General features: G+C 39.8%; 1 protein-coding gene across 2 annotated transcripts in view; it reads left to right on the top strand.

The window, feature by feature from the left end:
* LMNB1 (lamin B1) overlaps window positions 1-20951 on the top strand; it is a 50659-nt gene extending 29708 nt beyond the window's left edge. For both annotated transcript variants that reach the window (XM_069492044.1, XM_069492045.1), the window contains exons 6-11: window positions 4671-4891; window positions 5709-5934; window positions 8063-8167; window positions 11139-11258; window positions 17408-17515; window positions 20140-20951. In XM_069492044.1, coding sequence (XP_069348145.1) covers window positions 4671-4891; window positions 5709-5934; window positions 8063-8167; window positions 11139-11258; window positions 17408-17515; window positions 20140-20181 — 822 coding nt within the window. In that variant the 3' untranslated portion in view covers window positions 20182-20951. The remainder of the gene's footprint in view (window positions 1-4670; window positions 4892-5708; window positions 5935-8062; window positions 8168-11138; window positions 11259-17407; window positions 17516-20139) is intronic.
* The last annotated feature ends 1748 nt before the right edge of the window (window positions 20952-22699 follow it).

Here is a 22699-nt window from a genome sequence, read left to right on the forward strand (position 1 = left end):
ATAGGGTGATATAAAAAAATTTAGTTAACATAGAAGCTTTTACATTGCCTATCATGTGATTTATTACTTACAAGATAAATTTTAAAATTATTTTAGACCTGTTTTGTCCTGATAGTATTTTGAAGTTTTCACGTAACAGTAGAGCTGGAAGGACCTTTGAGTTTACTCAGTGTAACCACAGATCTGGCTGAGTTTAATGACTTGCCCAGGGGTTACAGGCTGATAAATGGGTTTCTCCCCTGGTTCTCAGTTTTTCCCTTCATATTTCACTCTCTTCAAAGAAGATTTTCTTTTAGGAATTTAGCAGATAATCTTTTTTCCCTTGTACCATATGTCTTAGTCTTTTTGGGCTCCTATAACAAAATATTAATACTATAGATTTGATAGCTTATAAACAACAGAAATTTATTTCTTACACTTTTGGAGGTTGGGAAGTCCAATATCAAGTTGCTGGCAGATTGGGTAACTACCTGGGGAGGGCGTGTTTTCTGATTTATAGATGGCGACTTCTTGCTGTGTCCTCACATGTTTGAATGGTAGATGAGCTCCCTTGGTCTTTTTTTTTTTTTTTTTTGAGACAGAGTGCCGTGGCATCAGCCTACCTCACAGCAACCTCAAACTCCTGGGCTCAAGCAATCCTCCTGCCTCAGCCTCCCGAGTAGCTGGGACTAGCCCGGCGAATTTTTTCTATATATTTTTAGTTGTCCAGCTAATTTCTTTCTATTTTTAGTAGAGACAGGGTCTCCTCTTGCTCAGGCTGGTCTCGAACTCCTGACCTCGAGCGATATTCCCACCTCAGCCTCCCAGAGTGCTAGGATTACAGGTGTGAGCCACTGCGTCCGGCCCACCTTGGTCTTATTTTATAAGGGCACCATCCTCAATCACAAGGGCTCCACCTTAATGATCTAATCACCACCAAAAGGCCCCACATCTTAATATCATCACCTTGAGGGTTAGGATTTATAGGCGGACACAAACTATATCACTATCTTAACAGGTACCTTTCCAAAAATAGGCCTCTCTGTTCTTATGCTCAGTTGACATTTATTATTTTTCTCTATTTAGTAAATTGTATTCTAGTTACCATTTCTCCCTTAATTTTACTTTCTCCTTCCTTTTTATGTTTGGCTGCTGCTTAATCCCCTTGAGTATCGTTGGTCCAGTTCTCTCGAGGTTGATCTTCATTTTACAGATGAAGAGACTGACACTTGTCTGTGGTTAAATAGCAGTGGGCTCTGACACGTGGTAGCTGTATACGATAAACATGGTCTTCTGACCCAAGGTCAGGGCCTTGTCTCTTTTTGCCTGTTGATTTTATTCCCATTTTTGCAAGTTTTTTTGTTAACCTCAGGTTCGTGGTTTTTATGTGATGTTAGGCAGGGCACCAGGCGTTTCCAGGAGCCAAGTCCTCAGCAAATAGGCGGGAAGCACCCTTCAGCCAAATAGGTTTTAATTTCTCTTTCTGGGGGGAATCCTTTCCTCGATTCGTTACTGATAATAGGTTTTATGATAAAGAATATATTTCAAGGAATATTTTTGTCAGTTGATAAATTTTAGCTTTAAAAAAATCATTAAAAACTGTTTTCTCTTAGTATTTTCGTATTGTGTCTTAATAGTGTTTGTTGTTGAGTCATATCAGTTTCATCATGCTGCCTGTTGGGCCATAAGAATTTCCTTTTGGTGTGACTCATATTAGTGAAGTGCTTCTTCAATTTTATTTGAAAATGACATAGCCTTTAAAACACTGATTTTAGAAGGTGTATTTACATAATATATGGATGGTATCGGTACTATGTTTTGGAATTTTATACATTTCGTATAGCATTTTTAGATTTTGACTTTGGCCAGATGAACTGGTTGGTCAGAGTCTGCTTGCCTTAGAGAAGAGTCTACAGTGTGGCACGTCAAGAGCACCTCTAAGTTTTTTTTTCTAACACTTAAACTCTGGAAACTTTTATTGTAGCTAAACCATAATAAACCCATACAGTTATGTCATATACTATAAAAAATAAAATTAAAAACCAAGACCATTATAAGTCATAATTTTAGTGTTAGAGGCAGCATCTTAGAGATAATCTGGTTAGATCTCTTCATTTTCCAAATGTGGAAGCTGGTTTAGTGAGATAATTACAGCTTGCCCAGAGTCTCTTCAAGAGATTGAAGAGGAGGCATTTTGAATGTACTTTTTTTCCTTTGGAGAAAAAGGAAACATGGGGAGGAAAATGGATTTCTGCATTTATAGCATAAGTTTTGCAAATGCAGTTAAATGCAAGTTATCGCAGGCATAGGAACTAACTTTGTATTAGCCATCTTAAGAGAAATGCCTGTTTGTAATACAGAATGTCATATGCTACTGTGGAATTAATCGATTGATCAATTATTTTTTTTATTAAAAAAATCTTTTTTTCTTGGCGAATTAGGCACCTCCCTGTGCCAGAATAGGTTCAGAATGACTCAAAACTGATTATTTTCAAAATAAGCTTTTTATTTTGGCGTAATTTTTGGTTTATGGAAAAGTTGGCAAGGTAGTACAGACAATTCTCATTAATCTCTTCCTCAGTTTCCCCCATTGTTAACATCGTATGTTACCATGGTACATTTGTCAAAACCAAGAAATTGACATCGGCATATTACTATTAAGTAGACTCCAGACTATTTGGATTTCACCAGTTTTTCTATTATCCTTGTTATGTTTCAGGGCACTGCATGCCTCCCCTGGTCTGTGACAGTTTCTCGGGCTTTCACTGTTTTTCATGACCTTGAGTCTTGAGTAGGATTGTCCCTCTATCCTTTAGACTGTTATCAGTCTGGGTTTGTGTGGTGCGTCTCACATGATTAGACTTGGGTTATGGGTTTGAAGTGCCCGTCTTGTCACATCACATCAGGAACTGCGTGTACATGATACGCACAGGACATCACTGGTGGCGTCTGGTTAATGTGGTGTTTGCCAGGCTTCTTTACTGTCGGCAGAGTTACTATTTTTCCCTTTCTATATTCTGTTCTTGGGAAGCAAGTCACTAAGTCCAGCTCACTCTCAAGGGTGAAGGGCAGAAATTAAGCTCTACATCCTGGAAGAGGATTTATATTTATTAAATGGAATTCTTCTGTAAAGATTTGCCTTTTCTTTCCCATTTATTTGTTTATATCAGTATGGGCTCAGGGGTACTTACTTTATACTTTGGGCTATAATCCAGTACTACATTATTTATTTCATTGGCTCAGGTTCACCTTTGGCCATTGGGAGTTCTGTGAGGTTGGCTATTGTGTCCCTTTGTTTTTAAGTACTTTATTGCTTTCTGGTATTATAAGATGCTCTAGCCTCATCTTGTATTTTCCCTGCCCCAGCCCTAGAATCTTCCATTTCTTCAAGGAGCCCTGGTTCTTTTTATTGGAGAATGACATACAGAAATTCAGATCTGGGACTGTGTGTGTTCCTTGGTACTGGGGTGGCACTGCTTCTGGGCCCTCTCATGGACAGAACTAGGTGATATGTGTATGTGTGCCAGCCCGTTTATACACACATTTATAATTGTTCTTCTGCCCAACATATGTCTTTACATTAAGCTAAACATGAGTTCACACAGATATCTCTGACTTAAATCTAGTACCACAGGATTCATTTTTGGCTTCCTTTCTGGCTTATCTGTAACTTTTCTCTCTGAGGGTGAGAAACCTGGTTTCTACCATGCATTTACTTACTTGTTCAGCCCCAGTATATGTCTAAAGCAGTTTCAAAATTTTGAACCTGTACCCTTGTGAGAAATAAATTTCCCAACAAGAATGTAGTGTTTATGTATGCTGTGTAGTTCTTTTTTTATCTCTAGCCTTCCAGATTTAATTTTTGCACAGTAGGTGCTCTTTCTCTCCTGCTCTGATGCACCTACTTGTGATTCTGAGGGCTAAGCTATCCATCAGTCTTTCTGAGTTGATTACTCCTGTCATTCTCTGAGGCCACTGAGATGAATTCTGTCATGGAGACCATAGAAGAATAATTACCCAGTGAGCTACAAGGTTTCTAAGAAGAACTTTCTGGTGTGGGTTGTGTCATTTCTAAATTTTTTATACCAAATGTAAAGTTTCTATATTTACAATAATATTTTACAAGTCACCCTATATTGTGTGTCGTTTGTGTGCTACCTGAGCATGAGATAGGGCAGCAATCCTCAAGGAACACTGTGCAGTGTTTATCACATAGTGCCAGTAGTTTGGTTTCTGAGTGTTGCTCAACATTTCTCCAAAACATACTTTCTCCAAACCATACTCTTTGGTTTCTTTTGTCAATGAGTTTTTATATCTTTTTAAGTTCTATACTTTCGTTAACTTATACTTTTTGAAGTAAAGGCCTTGTAGGGGAGCCAGACTTTTACTAAAACCACAGCTTAAATTTATTTGGCCAAATACGGAAAAATTATATGTACATTTACAAAACTTATATTTGGGGAATATTTCTTTTCTTAGTCTTTGCTTAGTCAATATTTTCCAGAGGTCTGTATTTTGTATTTGAGGACTTTAGGGTTTTCATTTCTTAAAATCTCTTGAATTCTAATGAGTTAGAGATTCCATAGGGTTTTATTTGTTTTTTCAGTTCAAGAAATGGTTTAAAATAGCTGCCTTGTGCTAATGTTGGAATGTTCTTAGAAAGTAAATGTGTTTTCCTTGAATCTTAAAAGTCTAGAGCATGTTTGGAAAGGATTCAAGAGTTGGAGGACTTGCTTGCTAAAGAAAGAGACAACTCTCGTCGCATGCTGACTGACAAAGAGAGAGAGATGGCAGAAATAAGGGATCAGATGCAGCAACAGCTGAATGATTATGAACAACTTCTTGATGTGAAGTTGGCCCTGGACATGGAGATCAGTGCTTATAGGAAACTCTTAGAAGGCGAAGAAGAGAGGTAAGGAACTCAAGGGTCACCCTACCTTACGGTCTGTTTTTTGCCCCTCACCCTTTTTATTAAAAGAAAAATAAATACAGACATTTTTTTAAACCGTTAAGGCAACTTTAAATGTTTTCTCTGTGATTTCTTTCAATACCTAGCTACAGAAGTGGTAATAGATCGTATTTCTACCTCAAACCAGAAAATGTCACTCAAGCAGTCTTAGTTTACTGTTATTGATTGTTATTATTATTAGTTGCTGCAGTGTGTCCAGATGGAATCCTTCTTTTCAGATTTTTAAATGTTTTGGTGATTTAGTATGTTGCAGAATACCAAATTTGCTGGCAGGAACTTTGTATTTCGAATCTCGATAGTGTATAAGTCCTTTTGATACCTGTTCTCAGAAAAAAGTTCCAAAGGGAAACTGGCTGACATAGGATAAAAAGGCGATTAACCTTAATATTACATGCATTGTGGTCATGAGAAAATACCAGCTATGAAGAGAGAGAAAAGTGCACTAAATATAGCAGGCATTGTGGTCAGTTGGTGGTAGATGGGGTGATCCCCTGCCCCTGTTTTCCAAACCTCTTGCATTATGGATGTATTACTTCTCTTCCTAAGTAAGACATTCAAAGTATGATTATTATTTTTTTAAATTGATGGTGGGCACCCTAGCATAAATAAGTTTATCTTAGTTAAGATGTACAGTTGGCTTTGTCTAACATCATAAGTAATGTTTTGCTTTAGAAGTGCATGTGCAGGATATCACTGTTTTTTTTGAGTTAAGACGGGCATATGTGTTCCATCAATTGAACGTTTTGTTTTCCCCGTGTAGGTTGAAGCTGTCTCCAAGCCCTTCGTCCCGTGTGACGGTCTCCCGAGCGTCGTCGAGTCGCAGCGTGCGCACCACTAGGGGAAAGCGGAAGAGAGTGGACGTGGAAGAATCGGAAGCGAGCAGTAGCGTCAGCATCTCTCACTCCGCCTCGGCCACTGGGAATGTTTGCATCGAAGAGATAGATGTTGATGGGAAATTTATCCGCTTGAAGAACACTTCTGAACAGGTTAAAACAAAAATAAAAAAACATTTTTTTCCAGCAAAGTTTGCAGATTGCTAGGCAATCTTGCCATTGTAATAACTCCTGAGCTTTTGTTTGGATTCAGTAAGTCTTCATGGAATAAGAGTTTTCATCCTCTTGTTCTCTTTTTTTTTGAGACAGAGTCTCGCTTTGTTGCCCAGGCTAGAGTGCCGTGGCGTCAGCCTAGCTCACAGCAACCTCAAACTCCTGGGCTCAAGCGATCCTCCTGCCTCAGCCTCCCGAGTAGCTGGGACTACAGGCATGCACCATTATGCCCGGCTAATTTTTTCTATATATTTTTAGTTATCCAGCCAATTTCTTTCTATTTTTAGTAGCGACGGGGTCTCGCTCTTGCTCAGGCTGGTCTCGAACTCCTGAGCTCAAGTGATCTACCTTCCTCAGCTTCCCAGAGTGCTAGGATTACAGGCGTGAGCCTCTTGTTCTCTTAAATTCATGAAATAAGTAAAAATAGGAGGAGGAGCAAGAGGTGGTGCCCTTCATGGTTTAAAGATTTTCTTCATTAACTCTTTCCAGAGCCAGAGCTGTTTTTCACAGGTATTCATTTTGTCACACTGGTCTCTCCAAGGATGAATTATTATTACTCCCTGCTCTAGCTAGCTTTGTGAAAAAGTTAGATTGGATGAAAATGGTGGATATTCTTTTATAACTATTAGCTTAATAAAAGCTTTATGAAAGAAGGAAATATGAGCCCAAACTCAGTGTATTAAGGGAGTATTTTTCTCTCCAAATGAGTGAATGCTAATGATTTAACTTATGTCAAGAGTGGTGTGAAGCCCTATCTTGATATAATCTGCTGCAAGTAAACAAAATACTCATAGCAGGGATTTCTGACGTTTAGGGATGGGGCTTGCAGGAGCTCAGTAGGGATGGTCCTCCCTGGCTCAGCATCTTGGAGCTGGGGGCTGGGAAAGGGTGTGAGATGATGCTAGAGGAAGGCACGGTCTGGAGGTGTACCCAGGGGCAGTAGGGTGGTGGATGTCACTTCCTAAAGCATATTTTCAGAGTCTACCAAAAATTGTGAGAATCTCTCCTTTTCTCACTAAAGTTACTAAAACTATCTTGTGTGTAGCTGGGCGTGGTGGTGTGAGCCTGTATTCCCAGCTACTTGGAAGGCTGAGTTGGAAGGATCCCTTGAGCTCAGGAGTTCAAGGCCAGCCTGGGCAACATCATGAGACAGGTTTTTTTGTTGGTATTTTTTTGTTTTGTTTTTGTTTTGTGTGCGTGTGTGTGTGTGTGTGTGTGTGTGTAAGACTATCTTGCATGTGGATAAATACATAATTTGAGTCAAGGAGCACTAGCAATTTTGATACAAAGAGAATAGGCTCTAAGGTCTCTCAGCCACAAGTTTAAAAGCTAAAGAACAGAGTAGCCTCTGTTGCTCCACTGTTGTAATTGTGTTTTTCAGAAGGCAGAGCAGCCAGGTGTAAAGTGATTTGGAGCTGACTCTAAGCCTGGTTTATTCTTGTCCTTGAGTTCAAGATGGATATAAATTAGTGTAGGTAATTAGTTTAATACCCTGCACCTTTCTTTAGATGCCAGGCCGCTCTGGGCAGCCTTGGGGCTTGAGTGCCTAGCTCTCCCTAGGACTGGCTCCTTGCAGCACTGACCCGTTTTTGTGCCCCTTATGCCTTACGGCGTAAGAGCTAAACGTGGGCAGAAGTGGACAGATGCAGAAGGAGACGGACAGATTTTCTTCCTTCTGTTTCTCAGCTTATGTGTCTATATTTTAAAAGCTTGAAGTAATCAAATGCTAGATGTTTATAATTGTGATTGTGACAGTTAGATACGTTACAAATTTGAAAGACCCACCTGATCTAGCAGTGAATATGACAATTTAATTTGGTTCATACTCATTCCTTCCAGTTTTGTCCTCTTTAAAATTAGTACCTTACTGATTAACTCCCTCATTATTGAAGTTACTGTTTTGCCAAATGATAAAATCGTGTTTTGTTTTTATAATAGGAAAATATGAATCATGAGAAGATAACCATAAAATAGTCTTGTTTATCTGCATGTATGGACTCATTTATTCGATTATTCCCTGACTTTCTTTATAATTGAAGTAACTTTGTTTATTTTGTTCTATGAATAGGATCAACCAATGGGAGGCTGGGAGATGATCAGAAAAATAGGAGACACATCAGTCAGTTACAAATATACCTCAAGATATGTGCTGAAGGCAGGCCAGACTGTTACGGTAAGTGAATTTAGTCACTTAATTTAACTTCATTGTCTTAACTAGCAGATAAAGTGATTCAGAAAACTTTTGGGCTTAAAGAGAAGCATTTTAGAAGTGGGCATTACATTTTTGACATTATTAGGGCATTATAATTGCTATTAGAGATTTTTAAAATTCTGTCCTGTTGAGAGTAGTGAAAGAATAGATTTTGAATTGTTTTTATCTTATGTATTCCAGTAGTTACAAAATAGCTTTCTCTTGAGTGATACTTATAGCCCAGTGTCATTCAAGAGATACTGCTTGACACAAAGAACTGTTAAGAAGTTAACACTGGTATATGCCTTAAACAGTAACCTTCAGCCTTGGGTGCGCTTCAGAATCATCTGGGTAGTGTTTTGGTATCCAAGGCCCACCTCACCTAGCTCAGCTATATTTGGGGCTGGGGTAGGGGCCTATATTTTGAGCAAAAGTCCTTCAATGATAGGCACCCTTGTAAAGAATCACTACTTTGAAACGTTGTAATTTAGGAAGTGTAACGTGTGGTTTTGCATAGTATCTAAGGTTCTAGATTCAGGGAATGGCTCTGTATTGGTGTGTTTTGAAACACTACAGTTTTAATAGTTACTGAAATCTTATAGCTCCCTTTTTAGAGAAGTATATGCTCCATTGAGCAAACAAGAGTTCTTTGCTTTTACTTAGATTTAGCAAACAATACAATATATTAATTTTGATATAGATTTTAAAGAAGTCACTATTTTCATCTCTAAAGAATATAGAGGTAACTGTTCCCTTCCTTTTTTGTATTCTTCTTTTAAAAATATTAAGCACGTTTTAAATGTGTTTATAATTTTATGATTGACACAAACCTTAATGTGTACGATCAAAGGCTCAAACTGCAAGTTTATACTTCTCTTAAAAAAGTGTATTCAGAGAGCTTGATACCACTTTGTGAAAAAATATCAGATGCTAATTTTATAATAATGAGTAAAAATGGGATCAACTATCTTAACTACACTATCCCTTCTTCTCTTTAGTAATTATTATAGTCAGAGAAAATTGCTCAGTCCCATTATATGTCTTCTGGAAGCTGCATAATGTGGTAAAAAGAATCTGACGTTTTGAGAAGATTCAGATCTGAGTGTGCTCTCTCTCTAAAGTGACGTGGAGCCGCTATGCCAATCATTTGCTTTCTCCCCTGGGAGTGTTACCTCCGGGACTCGATAGATACATTCCACAGGCCCAGGGGAAAACTGAATTGTCATATAAAATAATGTAATGCGTTTTTTTTTTTTCAGTAGCTAGCATTAAATATGATAAGAAGCTCTGTGGAACACAGTACTGATAAGTGATCTTTCTATAAAATTGCAGAGGCAAAAGCAAAGATCAGTTGAAACCTCTAGAACAGCAGTATGAGAATCACATGTGTAATTTTAAATTTTCTCCTAACTACATTAAAAGAAAGTAAAAAAGGAAGATGTAAAATTAATTTTAGAACTATATTTTATTTAACCCAGTATGTTCCAAATGTAATTAATTGAATGTATATTCAACATGTAATCAATATAAACAAATTATTAGGTATTTTACATTCTTTTTTTCTAATTAAGTCTTTGAAATCTAGTGTGTATTTTAACTTTACAATACAGCTCAATTTGGACTGGCCACATTTCAGGTGTTCAAAAACCACATTGTGTTGCTGTATTGAACAAGACGGCCGTAAGTCATGTTTGTTGTAGGTTAAATTACCCAGCAAGGTTATTGACATTTTATGATTATTACTGTTAACACTAAACCAACAATATGATTCCATATAGACTAGTGAGAAGTATTGCTTGAAATTAGGAAAACACTAGCATTTCACATAACCTGAAAGCTGGCCCAGATCCAGTTCTTTTTTCAGTTTCATCGCAGTAAATACCCCTTTCCATTTGTAATGCCCATTGAAGATCTGGAAGCTTCAGGTGAGCATCTAAAAAGTAAGGGCTCTCTCCTCATCAATAATTTCATAAATTATTCTCTCTGTTTTAAATATACTGCCTTTTTCATCTCCAGCCTCCCTTTTGCAATCATAAAGTCCTTTACATTGTGTAACAATTTGTGGATTACGAACTTCGCTACCTCTATTTTCATATGACCCTTGTAAAAGATCGTGGCGAGTGGTGTCCTACAGTCGAGGACACTGATGCTCCTAGAGGTGTAGTGGTTTGTCCAGGATTCAAACCTAGGTTTTCAGACTGCTAAGTTTTCTCCACTCTACCCATTCTTTTCTGCCAATAGATACATAAAAAATAAGGCAGAATTTCCAGGCTGAGAAGAGAAATGTAATTATTTCTTTTATTTGTTCAGTTTCAATAGCAGTTATATTTTCCCTTGAACAGTGGGTGATTTAGCCATTTCTGGCATTGTTTTCGGACCATAATTGCAGACACTCTGGGGTATTTTGACACAGTCTCTGGTTGGAGACATACCAGTTTCCATCGGAATATCCTAGGTAGGCTGTGTGCTACCAAAGGTCTCCTCAATTCCTGCTGTAGGCAGCTGGGGGACAGTAGGGAGGGGTCAGACTGCTCTGACACGGAAGGAATCGCTCTGACGCTAAGGCTGCTCTTCGCTGAGTGAGCCAGCCCCTGTATGTGGGTAATCAGTTGCTCCTCACAGCAATCCCACCTGTGATAGGCACCATTTCTGCCCTATTCATGGATGATGAAAGTTAGGTAACTTGCTCAAGGTCAGCTGGCGTGTAGGAGAGCTAGGGTGTGAGTGTGGCAGCTTCACTTCAGGGCCCTGCGTATCATCATCTTCATTATCAGATGGGGAAGCTGAGCTTTGTGAGTTCTCTTGGACACACAGCTAGTTCATGTAAAACTCTGACGCTAAGGCCTAGTTCTCAGACTTTTGGAATCCAGTGTTTTAAGTCTCATCTTTTTGTTGTCATTGGCATGCCGGAGAGCTGGGTTCTGGGTGTACTGATGACCTTTCTTTTTTCCAGATTTGGGCTGCAAATGCTGGTGTCACCGCCAGTCCTCCCACCGACCTCATCTGGAAGAACCAGAACTCTTGGGGCACTGGCGAAGATGTGAAGGTTATCTTAAGAAATTCTCAGGGAGAGGTATGGCCATTTCATCAGTACCACCGCAATGTCAGTTTCATCTGAAGGTTCACCATGGAAGCATGATTTCTTTTCAAAAGTCAAATTGAAATGTGAAGTACCTGATGGCTTACATCAGACCAAGGCTGCTAACTAAATCGAACTAAAGCTATCTTTAAATTTGAGGAATAAATAGGAGTGTATCACAGAGCACTGGTCATTAGCACAGGCTCCAGAGTCAGACTATTTGTGTCCAGTGTCTTTCTCTGCTGCACACTGACTGGCTTTGTCACTTTGGGCAAGTAACTTCACCTCTCTTAGTTTTCCCCTTTAAAAGTGGATATTAGTGAGACAGTATAAATGAGATAATATTAATAAGACGATCCTTAGGAAACACCTGAAACAGTATCTGGCATAATGTATTTATCTAGTAAACGCTTATGTTATTAACCTTTCTAACTCTCAGAGTGCATGAAACTGAGTTTGAAGATTGTGGAGTGCACATCTGCTTGGTGTGTATGTTTTCAACATGTCAGTCTTACGAATTCTTGTCTAAGAACTTTACCTCCCCCCACTACCATGTAAAGACACCACACACCCTGTCAATATTAGCCTTAGAAATACTGCTTCCTGATGAAGCAGCTAAAGCGTGCTTTGAAGCTAGTAAAGCATGGTTTCATCCCTGTCTTTCCCTTGTTAACCAACTTATCTGGGTGCCCTACAGAACATCACTGAGCCTCTGTAGAATTTAAGAGTCCCTTCTTTGTTGCTGTTGCCATAAGCATGTTAATGGAGCTTTCTCGGTGAGTGAACAGAGTAAAGAAAAATCAGGTTGCTGTGTGGATTGTAGGGAGCAAAAACAGGCAGAGGTAAAGCAACCGAGGAAGGTAACTTAGACTGAGATGGTTCTCTAGGTAGAAGAGAGGGGAACTGGCTGCAGAGACATTTTGGAGGTCGACTTAGTAGGCTGTATGAAAAGGGCGAATGTGAGGGTGAGAGAGAGATGGCAGTTGTTGACTCCTGGCTTGTTTGCTTGGGACGCTGGGTGGTCCTGGTGCCAGTTACTGAGGAAGCTGCAGGAGGGACAACAGGCTTGTTGGGGAGAAGGGTCGGAAGGGAATCAAGGGACCTCCTCTGGCCATGTTAGGTCTGAGATGCCAGTTAGGTATCCAGGCGAATGAAGATGGCTAGAGGCTGTTGGAATATTTACTTGAAGCCTAGAGATGTTTGGGAGGCTTCATGGCATAGATGGTATTTAAAGTTACGGGACTGGCTGACCAGAAAGAGTTTGTCAAAATTGAGCTAGAAAATGTTGACATTGGGAATAAGTTACAGCAAAGAAGGTAGGAGGTGCAGCCAGCGAGGCAGGAGGAGAACAGTGAGTGTGGTGTCAGGAAAACCAAGAGAGGAAAGTGTCTGCGAGGGAGGGGAGTGGTCAACAGCCCAAGCCACAGTGTCCCCTTTGAGGTTCCTTCTCTACTCCCATAGTGCCAGCGGCAGACCTTACCCACACAGTGCTTGTCGGCTTGTCCTTGCTTACTAGAAGCAGCACGCTGAGGGCAGGAGTCTGTGCTGGACGTTGCTGGGATTGTGCCTGGCACATAACAGGCAGTAAGCATTTGCTGGATAATTTTTTTCTTTTTAATCATACATGGACCTTCACTGAAGTTCAGAGAAATAAAGTAACAACAGCATTTATTATGGGAGTCTGAGGTGTTCACATACAAAGTCCTGGTCCTGGCCATCTTCCCATCCATCCCTCCTGCAAACATCTGTTGTTGAGACTGCTCTCCATGAGGAATTCATTGTCTGCTGAATGAGGAGTGCCCTTGGTCTCAGATGGAGATTAAAAATGAACCAGCATCTGATGTTTTCACTGTAGATCTTAGTACAATTGTGTGAGAATGATTTTTGGTGCATCTGGGGAATTCACTTCCAAATACCTGCTAGGTTCTCCGGGTACGGGGTAGGTTACAAATACCTTCCAGACTTAAGGTGCTGGCTCTTCCTCCCGTATTGTGTGCTGAAGCTCTTGCTCATTTCCTGTCCTCAGCACTTTGGAATCCTACCCAGCTGTCGTGGGTGCTGCCACCCAAGTGCTGAAATTAATTGCAACTCCTATGCTGGTAGTCCCCCCTGATGTCTGAAATTGGCAGAATACATGTCTCTTTTAAAACACTGTTAAGATTAGTGATCTCTGGCTGGGCACAGTGGCTCACGCCTGTAGTCCTAGCACTCTGGGAGGCCGAGGTGGGGGGATCTCTTGAGCTCAGGAGTTTGAGACCAATCTGAGCAAGAGTGAGACTCTATCTCTATTAAAAATAGAAAAATTTGCTGGGCATTGTGGCGTGCACCTGTAGTCCCAGCTACTCAGGAGGCTGAGGCAGGAGGATCGCTTGAGCCCAGGAGTTGGAGGTTGTAGTGAGCTACAGTAACACCACTGCACTCTACTCAGGGTGACAGAGTGAGAATCTGCCTTAAAAAAAAAAAAAAAAAAAAAGATTGGTGATCTCAGATTGACAAGCACTGTTATAAGGAGTATAGGGCAGATTAAAGAGACTTTTTTGTGAGCCATGGAACATAGTCACCATTTTTTTCCTGTGTGAAAATGTGTTCCAAGTAAGAAACAATCTTCCAGGAGTGTATCTGGAATGCAGCAGCAGGTTTAAAAGCACACAAAATAAGATGATATAAACAAAGCAGATACCGTGACACGGGCTGTCTTAAGGCAGTCTTGCCGATGACATAACTGAGCATAGCTTCCCTTCGTAACTCAAACACTGAATATTAGATTATTTGGTTGGGTGGTTTTTCTGTTTTAACAAACTTCTACTGCCTTCTGCTTGCTAGGCTTTGTTTTAAGTGAATGGTATCAGAAATGAGGAGAGGAAGTATTATGAATACGGTTCTTACTTCTGTGATCATTAGACAAATCCTTTTGGCTTTTACTCATTCAATTCTGTAAGACCATGTTTGTTTATTGGTAGGTACCAGACCATATTAGCAATAATCTATAAACTCTACCATAAAGACCACTTCTCAATAAGAGTGTAGGTAATTGGCTTAAGTCAGTTTAATTTTTTATATAGCCTTTCTTCCCGCTGGGGCATTGGAATTGTCAGAAAACCCAATTTAAGCTGGCTTAGAAAAAATGCAAATTCTTTGGGTTCATGTAATCAAAAATTCAGAGAGTGGGCTTTATCCAGTGGCTCAGAGGGTGTCCCCAAAGATCCCATCTGTTGTGTCTCCTCCCTGGGCCGCCTCCCTTGGGAGTGCGGGGTAGCGGCCAGCTGCTCTCGGAGGGAGCTGCGTCATTCCTGTGCGCTTTTTGTGGGAGAGGGCAGCTTCTCCTCTGAAGTCCACATCCTGGGCTTTGTTTGTCCTCATTAGACCAGCTTGCGTCATGTGCCCAGCTCAAACCAGTTCTTGGTGTCAGGAGGATGGAGTTAGAGCTGGAGTCCTCCCCTGTCCACAGCTCGAGTGCACTGGGCTGCCTGTGACACGCGTGTGCTGCCTGGGGGATGGGGGTCCGGGGAAAACTGGGGGCTCTTACCTAGGCATGAGGGAAGAGACAGGTGCTGGCTGGTTAGAAACAGCAACTGTCACCATGGCAAAATAAGATGTTTTTCTATGAGGGAAATAAAAAATAAAGCAGTGTTCCTCCACACCTTCCAGAATATAGATGTAACTCAAACTGTTGTTCATGCAAATGATTATTTATGTATATAGAGATGTAACATATAATGTATAAATAATTGACTCCATCAGTAAAAGATCACCCTGGTTGGTAGCATTGGCTGATTTCTGTGGTGAGACACCCCAGCTGTGGCTGACTTCAGGCTTCCGACGTGCTGTGGCTGACACGGAGCTGTGCCGAGGTGCGCGCAGTCCGCAGGCGCCGCCGGCTTCGGTGTGCTGCCGAGGAGATGAGCGCGCTTCCGTGCCCCGAGCCTTCGAGCAGGGCGCACCAGCAATGTGTTCCATGGAGAGAGTCAGACCCGTTACGCGAGAACATCGATGTGTGCCTTTCAGGATACTTAGTTACGGTCGGGCACCTTGCTAAGGGGATTTGGTTGCAGGGTGGGATAAAAGCATTTCTCTATTAGCATCTTGTTTAATAACATTTTCCTGGGTCTAAACTTCCCAATAACTTTTTGGTTCTAAATTGTTGTTTGTTTTACTACTTTTCTATCTAGATTTCTAGATATTATTTAAATGCTATCTCATTTTCTATACAGACTTTCTGCATTAGATTAATTGGGTTTTAAATGTTTTCAAATGAAAAGTGCTTAACAAATAGGCCCACAGTAGAAGTAGTTCTGTTGAAGTAATTCATAATTAATGAATTTGGGCAAGTTGCTGTTTACCAGGCTTCTCACTGAAGCTAACTGCCTTAAGTTACATCCCGAGCCTAAGAGCCCGTGTTTGCGTATGGGGTGCCTGCACTGCCCTGAGCTGCTGGGAGCTGGGATGTGAGGATGCTGCAACAGAACATTTTCTTTGACTCCTTTTTCATTTTAAGATGAGTTGAGAAAAGCTGGGTACACGCAAGGCTTTTTGAGATTTTTTTTTTTTTTTTTTTGAGACAGAGTCTCTGTTGCCCAGGCTAGAGTGAGTGCCGTGGCGTCAGCCTAGCTCACAGCAACCTCAAACTCCTGAGCTCAAGCGATCCTCCTGTCTCAGCCTCCTGAGTAGCTGGGACTACAGGCATGCGCCACCATGCCCGGCTAATTTTTTCTATATATATTTTTAGCTGTCCATATAATTTCTTTCTATTTTTAGTAGAGATGGGGTCTCGCTCTTTGCTCAGGCTGATCTCGAACTCCTGAGCTCAAACGATCCGCCCACCTTGGCCTCCCAGAGTGCTAGGATTACAGGCGTGAGCCATCGTGATGGCTCACGGCCTTTTTGAGATTTTTTTTCTGTTTCATGTGCTGCTATCTCCTAGACCTAGTTGATATCTTGGTTCAAAGCATTGCAAATGATCTAAGCAGTTAATGTGCTTTTGCATTATTACTAATTTGGTTAAAACAGACTGATACTTGTGAAATGGCTGTTTGCGTTTGTAAATATAGAGTGATTCCACAGAATTGAAGTTTCTGGCTAATTGAAGGACTGAAAATAGCCCATCTTTCCTGGTCCTGCAATAGTAATCAAGTCCCTACAAAATACTGTTCTACTACCTTACTCCATTTACAAAATATATCCTTGGGCATATTTAAAATTGAAGTCTCATTTCTATAGCACTGGGTTTTGGTTTTCTTCTCTGCCATTTTAAACTAGCTGGGCTATGTTAGATAAGCTTTCACTGAAGTAATTTTAGTGTTCTCCTCTGTGAAGTTATCTTTCTTGAGTGACCTTAGGACGGGGTATAGAGTAACATTACATGCTCTGCAGCACTCTCGAGCACACACTCATTTACCTGCTGCCGGATCGTCAGGTTAGCCTTGTGCTTAAACAAGAACGCTGCTGCATTTGTGCCAAGGCAGAATTTTCTACAGGAAAGTAATCTGTACTTGAGCCTTTTAGTAGGAAATGGAAATAGTTTCTTTCTGCAAGACCTCTACTGAATGATAGGAGATGTATTTCTGTACAGAATACATTGGAACCTCACTAGTGTGTTATTAGTAAATAGGGCTCATCTGTCTTGATTCCATTTCATTCAAGAGGAACCAGTTGCTGAAGGAATGAAAGGAGCTTGTCCTTTTCATCTCACTCATCAGGTAGCTCTTCTGCCGCGTCGTCCCTGAGGTTACAGCGTTGGCTTTCAGCTTCACTGTCTTCAGCATTCATTTAACACCTTCTCTTTGCTGGCAGCTAAGATGTTTAAGCTGAATTCATGTTGCATTTTATAAAGAATTTAGTACGCCAAATCATTTGCAGAATTCTTAGTAACAAAAAGGGATTAAAAAGCAGCGGAAATTTCTCAGCAGGTATTTCAAATTGGAAACCAATAGCTCCTCTGCAGGGAATATTGAAAGGTCTAAGAACTGCTACTAATTATACAGAAATTCCAGTTCACTAACAAAAGTTACTGATGGAATGACTTTTTTTTTCTTTTTAAATAATAAACAGGAATGCTGGTTCTTAAGCAAAGATTCCTCTCACCTGCAGCTTTTGTGATTTTAAGTACAGTTTTTAACTTAAAATTAAATTACCGTTATTTTTAGGAGGTTGCTCAAAGAAGTACAGTCTTTAAAACAACCATACCTGAAGAGGAAGAGGAGGAGGAAGAAGCAGCTGGAGTGGTTGTTGAAGAAGAACTTTTCCACCAGCAGGTATTACTTTATTTTAATATGTTTATTTTTACAGAATTACATGAAAAACCAATAATATGGTTTGTTCCCCCTCCCCACCCCATTACTTGATGAATCAGAGCAGTTATTTACTAACTAGGGTTTGTGCTTCCTAAAGGGGTACTTTCAAGTCCTGGAATAATATGTTAGCCCTTCTTTTTTGATTTTTATTTTTTTATTCTATCAGATTTCAGTTTTGTCTTTTGTCTTCTAACGCATGTAATATGTTATGGTAGGACATGCATATACTAATAAATAAGCATATATGGATTAGATCACATGCCCCAAAACTTATTTACTCTGTAGGGTTCTGTGATTAAAAAGTTTAGATCACGAAATTAGAGGAAGTATCTACATATAAACTAAAAAAAACAAAAAACAAAGTAATATTCAACTTCAATATGAAATGAAATTCTTGCTATATTAAGTTCCTAATCATTATCTAATTGCAGGATAGATTTTAGCTGATGCTTGGACTTTTGAGAGCCCTTGCAATAAAGAAACTCCAAATTTCATTTTAATTATAATTAAATTGAAGTTATTAATAACTAATGAGCCCTCAATTTATATTCTCAAGCTGTTTGAGTCTGATCATTAATCAAAATTCCTGCCCTTATCCTGATAGGACTTTTGTCTCCATGTCTCCAGATTTATAATTTTAGATTTGCTTTGCTTCATTAGTCCCAGTCCTACTCTAATAAACATTCTTCTATGTGTTTAGCCCCTAGGGTTGAGAAGGGTTATATGAGGTAGAATGAATTTTTTACCTGGATGTTTTCTCATACATTTTGGAGCAATATTTAAGAACAGCTGTTTTACACTTGGCTTTAACAAGAAACAAGCACAAGATCCATTTCCTGCCCTTAACGGGGAACATCATGATGACTAGAAGTAAAATAACAATAGAAGAGGATCTCTCAAGGTGCCAGACAAGTGGCTCAGAACATGAGATAACAGGGCAGACGCAGGAGAAGGCTCTCCAGGCCACCAGAGTAGTTGAGAACTCTTGGAAGTGATGCTTGTTCAGTGTTTTGAAGGATGGGAAGTTATTTGGGTATTAGAGAGAGGTCAGATGATGGTGTTTTGAGGGTGTTTGAATTATCTATATTGCTACATTTACAGACTACCTGACAACTTAGAGGCTTAAAACAGTGATTTCTGACTTCCCATGATTCTGTGGTTTGACTGAGCTCAGCTGGGCAGTTCTGTTCCACATGGTGGAGACTGAACTCAGTTCCGTTTAGCTGGGAGTTTGGCTGGGGCTGGAATATCCTCCAGGTCTCTTTCCATGTGGCTTATCATAATTTAGCAGGTTAGCCCTAGCTTTTTCACAACATGGCAGTTGGCTAAGAGGCTAGGTGGAGAGCACCAGGTCTCTTAAAGGCCAGCCCAGAACTGGCACAGTGTCCTGTCTGCTACATTCACTTAGGCTAAGTCATAAGGCCAGTCCAGATTCCAGGTGAGGGTAGTCTCTCCATCTCTTGCGGGGAGGAGTGGCAAGGGATTTATGGTGATCTCTGAGTCACTACAGAGAATGTGGCAAGACTTTAGCACCAAGTATATCTGTCCATCCAGTTGTTTTTGTAGGGTTTATGTTAGAGATAATGAAGTTGAAAGATGGGTGTTAAACTGACTGGAATGCCTAGGCATTGTAGCTTCTGCACAATTTGGAGCAAAGGAGAAATTCAGACACATATTTTAGAAAATCACTGTGCAAACTGAATCGGGGATTAATTCTAGAAGGAGATTGCAGAGACACTGAGGGAGTGTATAAGTGGAGATTTATTAAGGCTTAACGACTAACTTGAGGGTGGGAGAAGAAAAAAGACATCAAAGATGTGTTGAGGTTTTTAGCTGTGTGATCCTAGAAAATAATGATATCAAGGTTCAACAGAGGAAAGGTGGAAGGGCAGAACAGCTGTTTTGACTTCATATTTGAGGATGAATCCAATGGCTTTTTGCATTGATGAGAAGTTTTTTGGTGACCTCCAAGAAACTAGTTTGAGTTCAATCAGTGGTGAGTCACAAGCCATATTATGAGGTTTTAAGGAATGAATGGGTGGTAAAGATGTGGCTGGAGCAGCCATGTTGAGTTCACATTTGAGGACAAATCCAGTGCAGATCCCCTGGCTATGGAGGTCCAGTATCCAGCAAGCCATATTCTCTGATGCGGTTATTCAAATGCAGTTCACTGACCTGTTTCCCAAGTTATCGAAGGAGCTTATTGAAGGGTGGTTTTCAACTTCAGCCACATATTAGAATTACTTTAAAATGATATATAGATAGATACCCTTCCCCAGTTAAATGAGAAATTCTCATTTAATTGATGTAGGGATCTCGAACAGAATTTTTTTGTTTTTTTTAAACTCTTCAGGATCTAAATGTGCAGCCAGAGTTGAGAATCACTATTCTGGAATTTGTTGGAGTATTTTAGGAAAGAAGTCCATAAGAGAACGTTAAAAAGGATAAGTGAGAAATGATAGGGGCCCATTTGAAGTTAGGTAATACAGATTTGTAGTATCCATGTAGTTAAAGATTTCATCTCATTTTAGAAAACTGTGATCCGTTTTTTTAGCACTAATTTTTTCTTCTGTTTTCCTCATTAGGGAGCCTCAAGAGCATCCAATAGAAGTTGTGCAATTATGTAAACTTCTCAAATCAACTGTCTTCCTCAAAATAAAGAAGTATGGTAATCCTTACCTATATACAGTGCAGAGCCTTCTCAGAAGCACAGAATATTTTTATATTTCCTTTATGTGAATTTTTAAGCTGCGAATCTGATGGCCTTAATTTCCTTTTTGACACTGAAAGTTTTGTAAAAGAAATCATATCCATAAACTTTGTTGCAAGATGTGAATTATTGACACTGAACTAACTGTGTACTGTTTGGAAAGGATTCCTCAATTTTTTGACATTTTTTTTGTATGTGCATTTTTTTTTTTCTTTTTTAATTTCTTATGGGAAGGGTGGGGAGGGTAAATAAACCACTGTGTGTCTCGGTGTAATTTGAAGATTGCTCCATCTATATTAGCAATCTGCTCTTGATTATTCTCTGCTATATATAATGGTGCTGTGAGGGAGGGGGGGAAGCATTTTTCAATATATTGAACTTTTGTACTGAATTTTTTTGTAATAAGCAATCAAGGTTACAAATTTTTTTTAAATGGAAAAGAAATTTTGTAAGAAGGCAATATTAACCTAATCATCATGTAAGCAGTCTGGATGAAGGATTCCGCAAAACTTTGTTTTATGGTTACTTCTCTTAGATTCTTAATTCATGAGGGCAGTGCGGGGGGAGGGGAGCTGGGGGGAGGGAAGGGTTTCGCTATTAAAATGCATTAGTTTGTGTTTTTTAAGATAGTGTAACTTGCTTAAATTTCTTATGTGACATTAACAAATAAAAAGCTGTTTTAATATTAATCTGCTGTCCTTTTTAAACTCTTCAAGAATAGATTTTGAGGAGAAAAGTATTGTTTCTGTTCTGCTTTTGATAAAAAATGCCTTGTTTGAACTAGATTTTTCTTTAAGGCTTTGACAGTTGAAGGAGATGAACACAAATAAGGTATTTGGGGCTTTCAGTACTCCATTGTCATTAACAGCAATAGTACTACTAATAATAAAAACAGTAATAATGGCTCATGTTTTTGAGCCAGACAGCATAGCATGCTCAGTGCCTTATTACATTTTTTAGCTTATTAAAAATAAAGCCTTTCAGAATCTCTTTAGGAAAACCAAATAGGGACAGTCTTCGTTCCTTAAGGAAAAAATGGAGAGAATATTTTAGAATCTAGTTTTACTGCCTTTTAAAATAGTAAGGGAAGAGAAATTGATTAAAAGCCACCTTTTGAGGGTAACATATGAAGGATATAAAATACAAGTGTGTCGTGTGGGGTGGCTTCATTATGTATGGCGATAGTTAGGTGCCATTTGCTGTGGGTTTGGGCGGTTTTTGACTTGTGATTGCTTTAGCCAAATGAATTCATCTGCTAGAAGGTAGAACATCTGAACCCTCCCTAGAATGAACAGAGGATAATATTTCAGAAGGTAACCCAGAGTCAGAGTTTGCTTTTCTCTTAAAATATTCTTGCAGTAATCTGTGCAAAGACTACCAGCTTTCACTTGAAAATAACTCGCAAAGCCCCAGAATTATTGTGCTCCACAGATTTACTGCATACTTTGGTGCCGTCGCAGACATAAGATAAATGCTGGGTTAGAAATTCTGTCTGGTAAAGCAGATAAAATGATAACTTCTCAACACAGATTTATCTTCTGAGCGAGAATGGCAGTACAGTATACAGCCGGACTTGGTGGTGAAACATTTTGCCACAAGATGGGGTTCTTGTCATCCAAGTATGCTCTAGGTGTTTTATTACTGGATAAATTAGGTAATCAACATTTTAATTAGTTGGGCATTAAGGAAAATTGACAGCTGAATAGTATATATGCGAGTGAAATTTAGAGTAAAAATCCAGGATTCAATTACCACGAATAGCTTGGTACCGCTGGGTTTGTGGCAGTAGGTTGTTAAGGCTGTTTGGACTGACAAACTCTGTACTAAATTGAGGTTTTTCTGAAACCGGGCTGCACCCGTTCCCACAGACCGAGAGAGCCAGAGCCAGGGGACCCGCTGCTGCTGTCTGCGTCCGTGGGGTTGGGCACGCAGCGCGTGTAGACACACTCTTGGATTATTTGACTGTTTTATAACAAGCGTGGGTTCATTTTCTCACCTTGTTTTGTCCTTGATATTCTAGTTTCACCACTATGTTTATTTTTATTTATTTTTAAACATGCAGCAAAGTTTATTGAGGAAGGGCGAGATAGTTTACAGAGCAAGAGCAGGACACGCTCGCCGCAGACGACGAACGGGCCCCCTGTCGTAACAAAAGGGGCCGTTCCACCACTGTGTTTAGATAACAGGTTTATTTTTGTTCCTCTTTGTTGAGGTCTCAACTGTGCTCCTCACTAAGAAAATTTTGGATGTTCTTATTTCGTTGAATATTATCTCATATCCCAGTTCTTTGCTTCTGGGATTTCATTTAGACTTCTACTGAACATACCCTGTTTTATATGTTTCCGATTTCTCTGCGCTGTATTCTCGAGAACTGCTTTGTATTTATCTCACTAATTCTGTTCTCAGCCCTGTCTAATCTGTTGTTTATCCCAGCC

This window comes from Eulemur rufifrons, chromosome 17 (genome assembly GCF_041146395.1).
Source record: "Eulemur rufifrons isolate Redbay chromosome 17, OSU_ERuf_1, whole genome shotgun sequence".
Classification (NCBI taxonomy): Eukaryota; Metazoa; Chordata; class Mammalia; order Primates; family Lemuridae; genus Eulemur; species Eulemur rufifrons.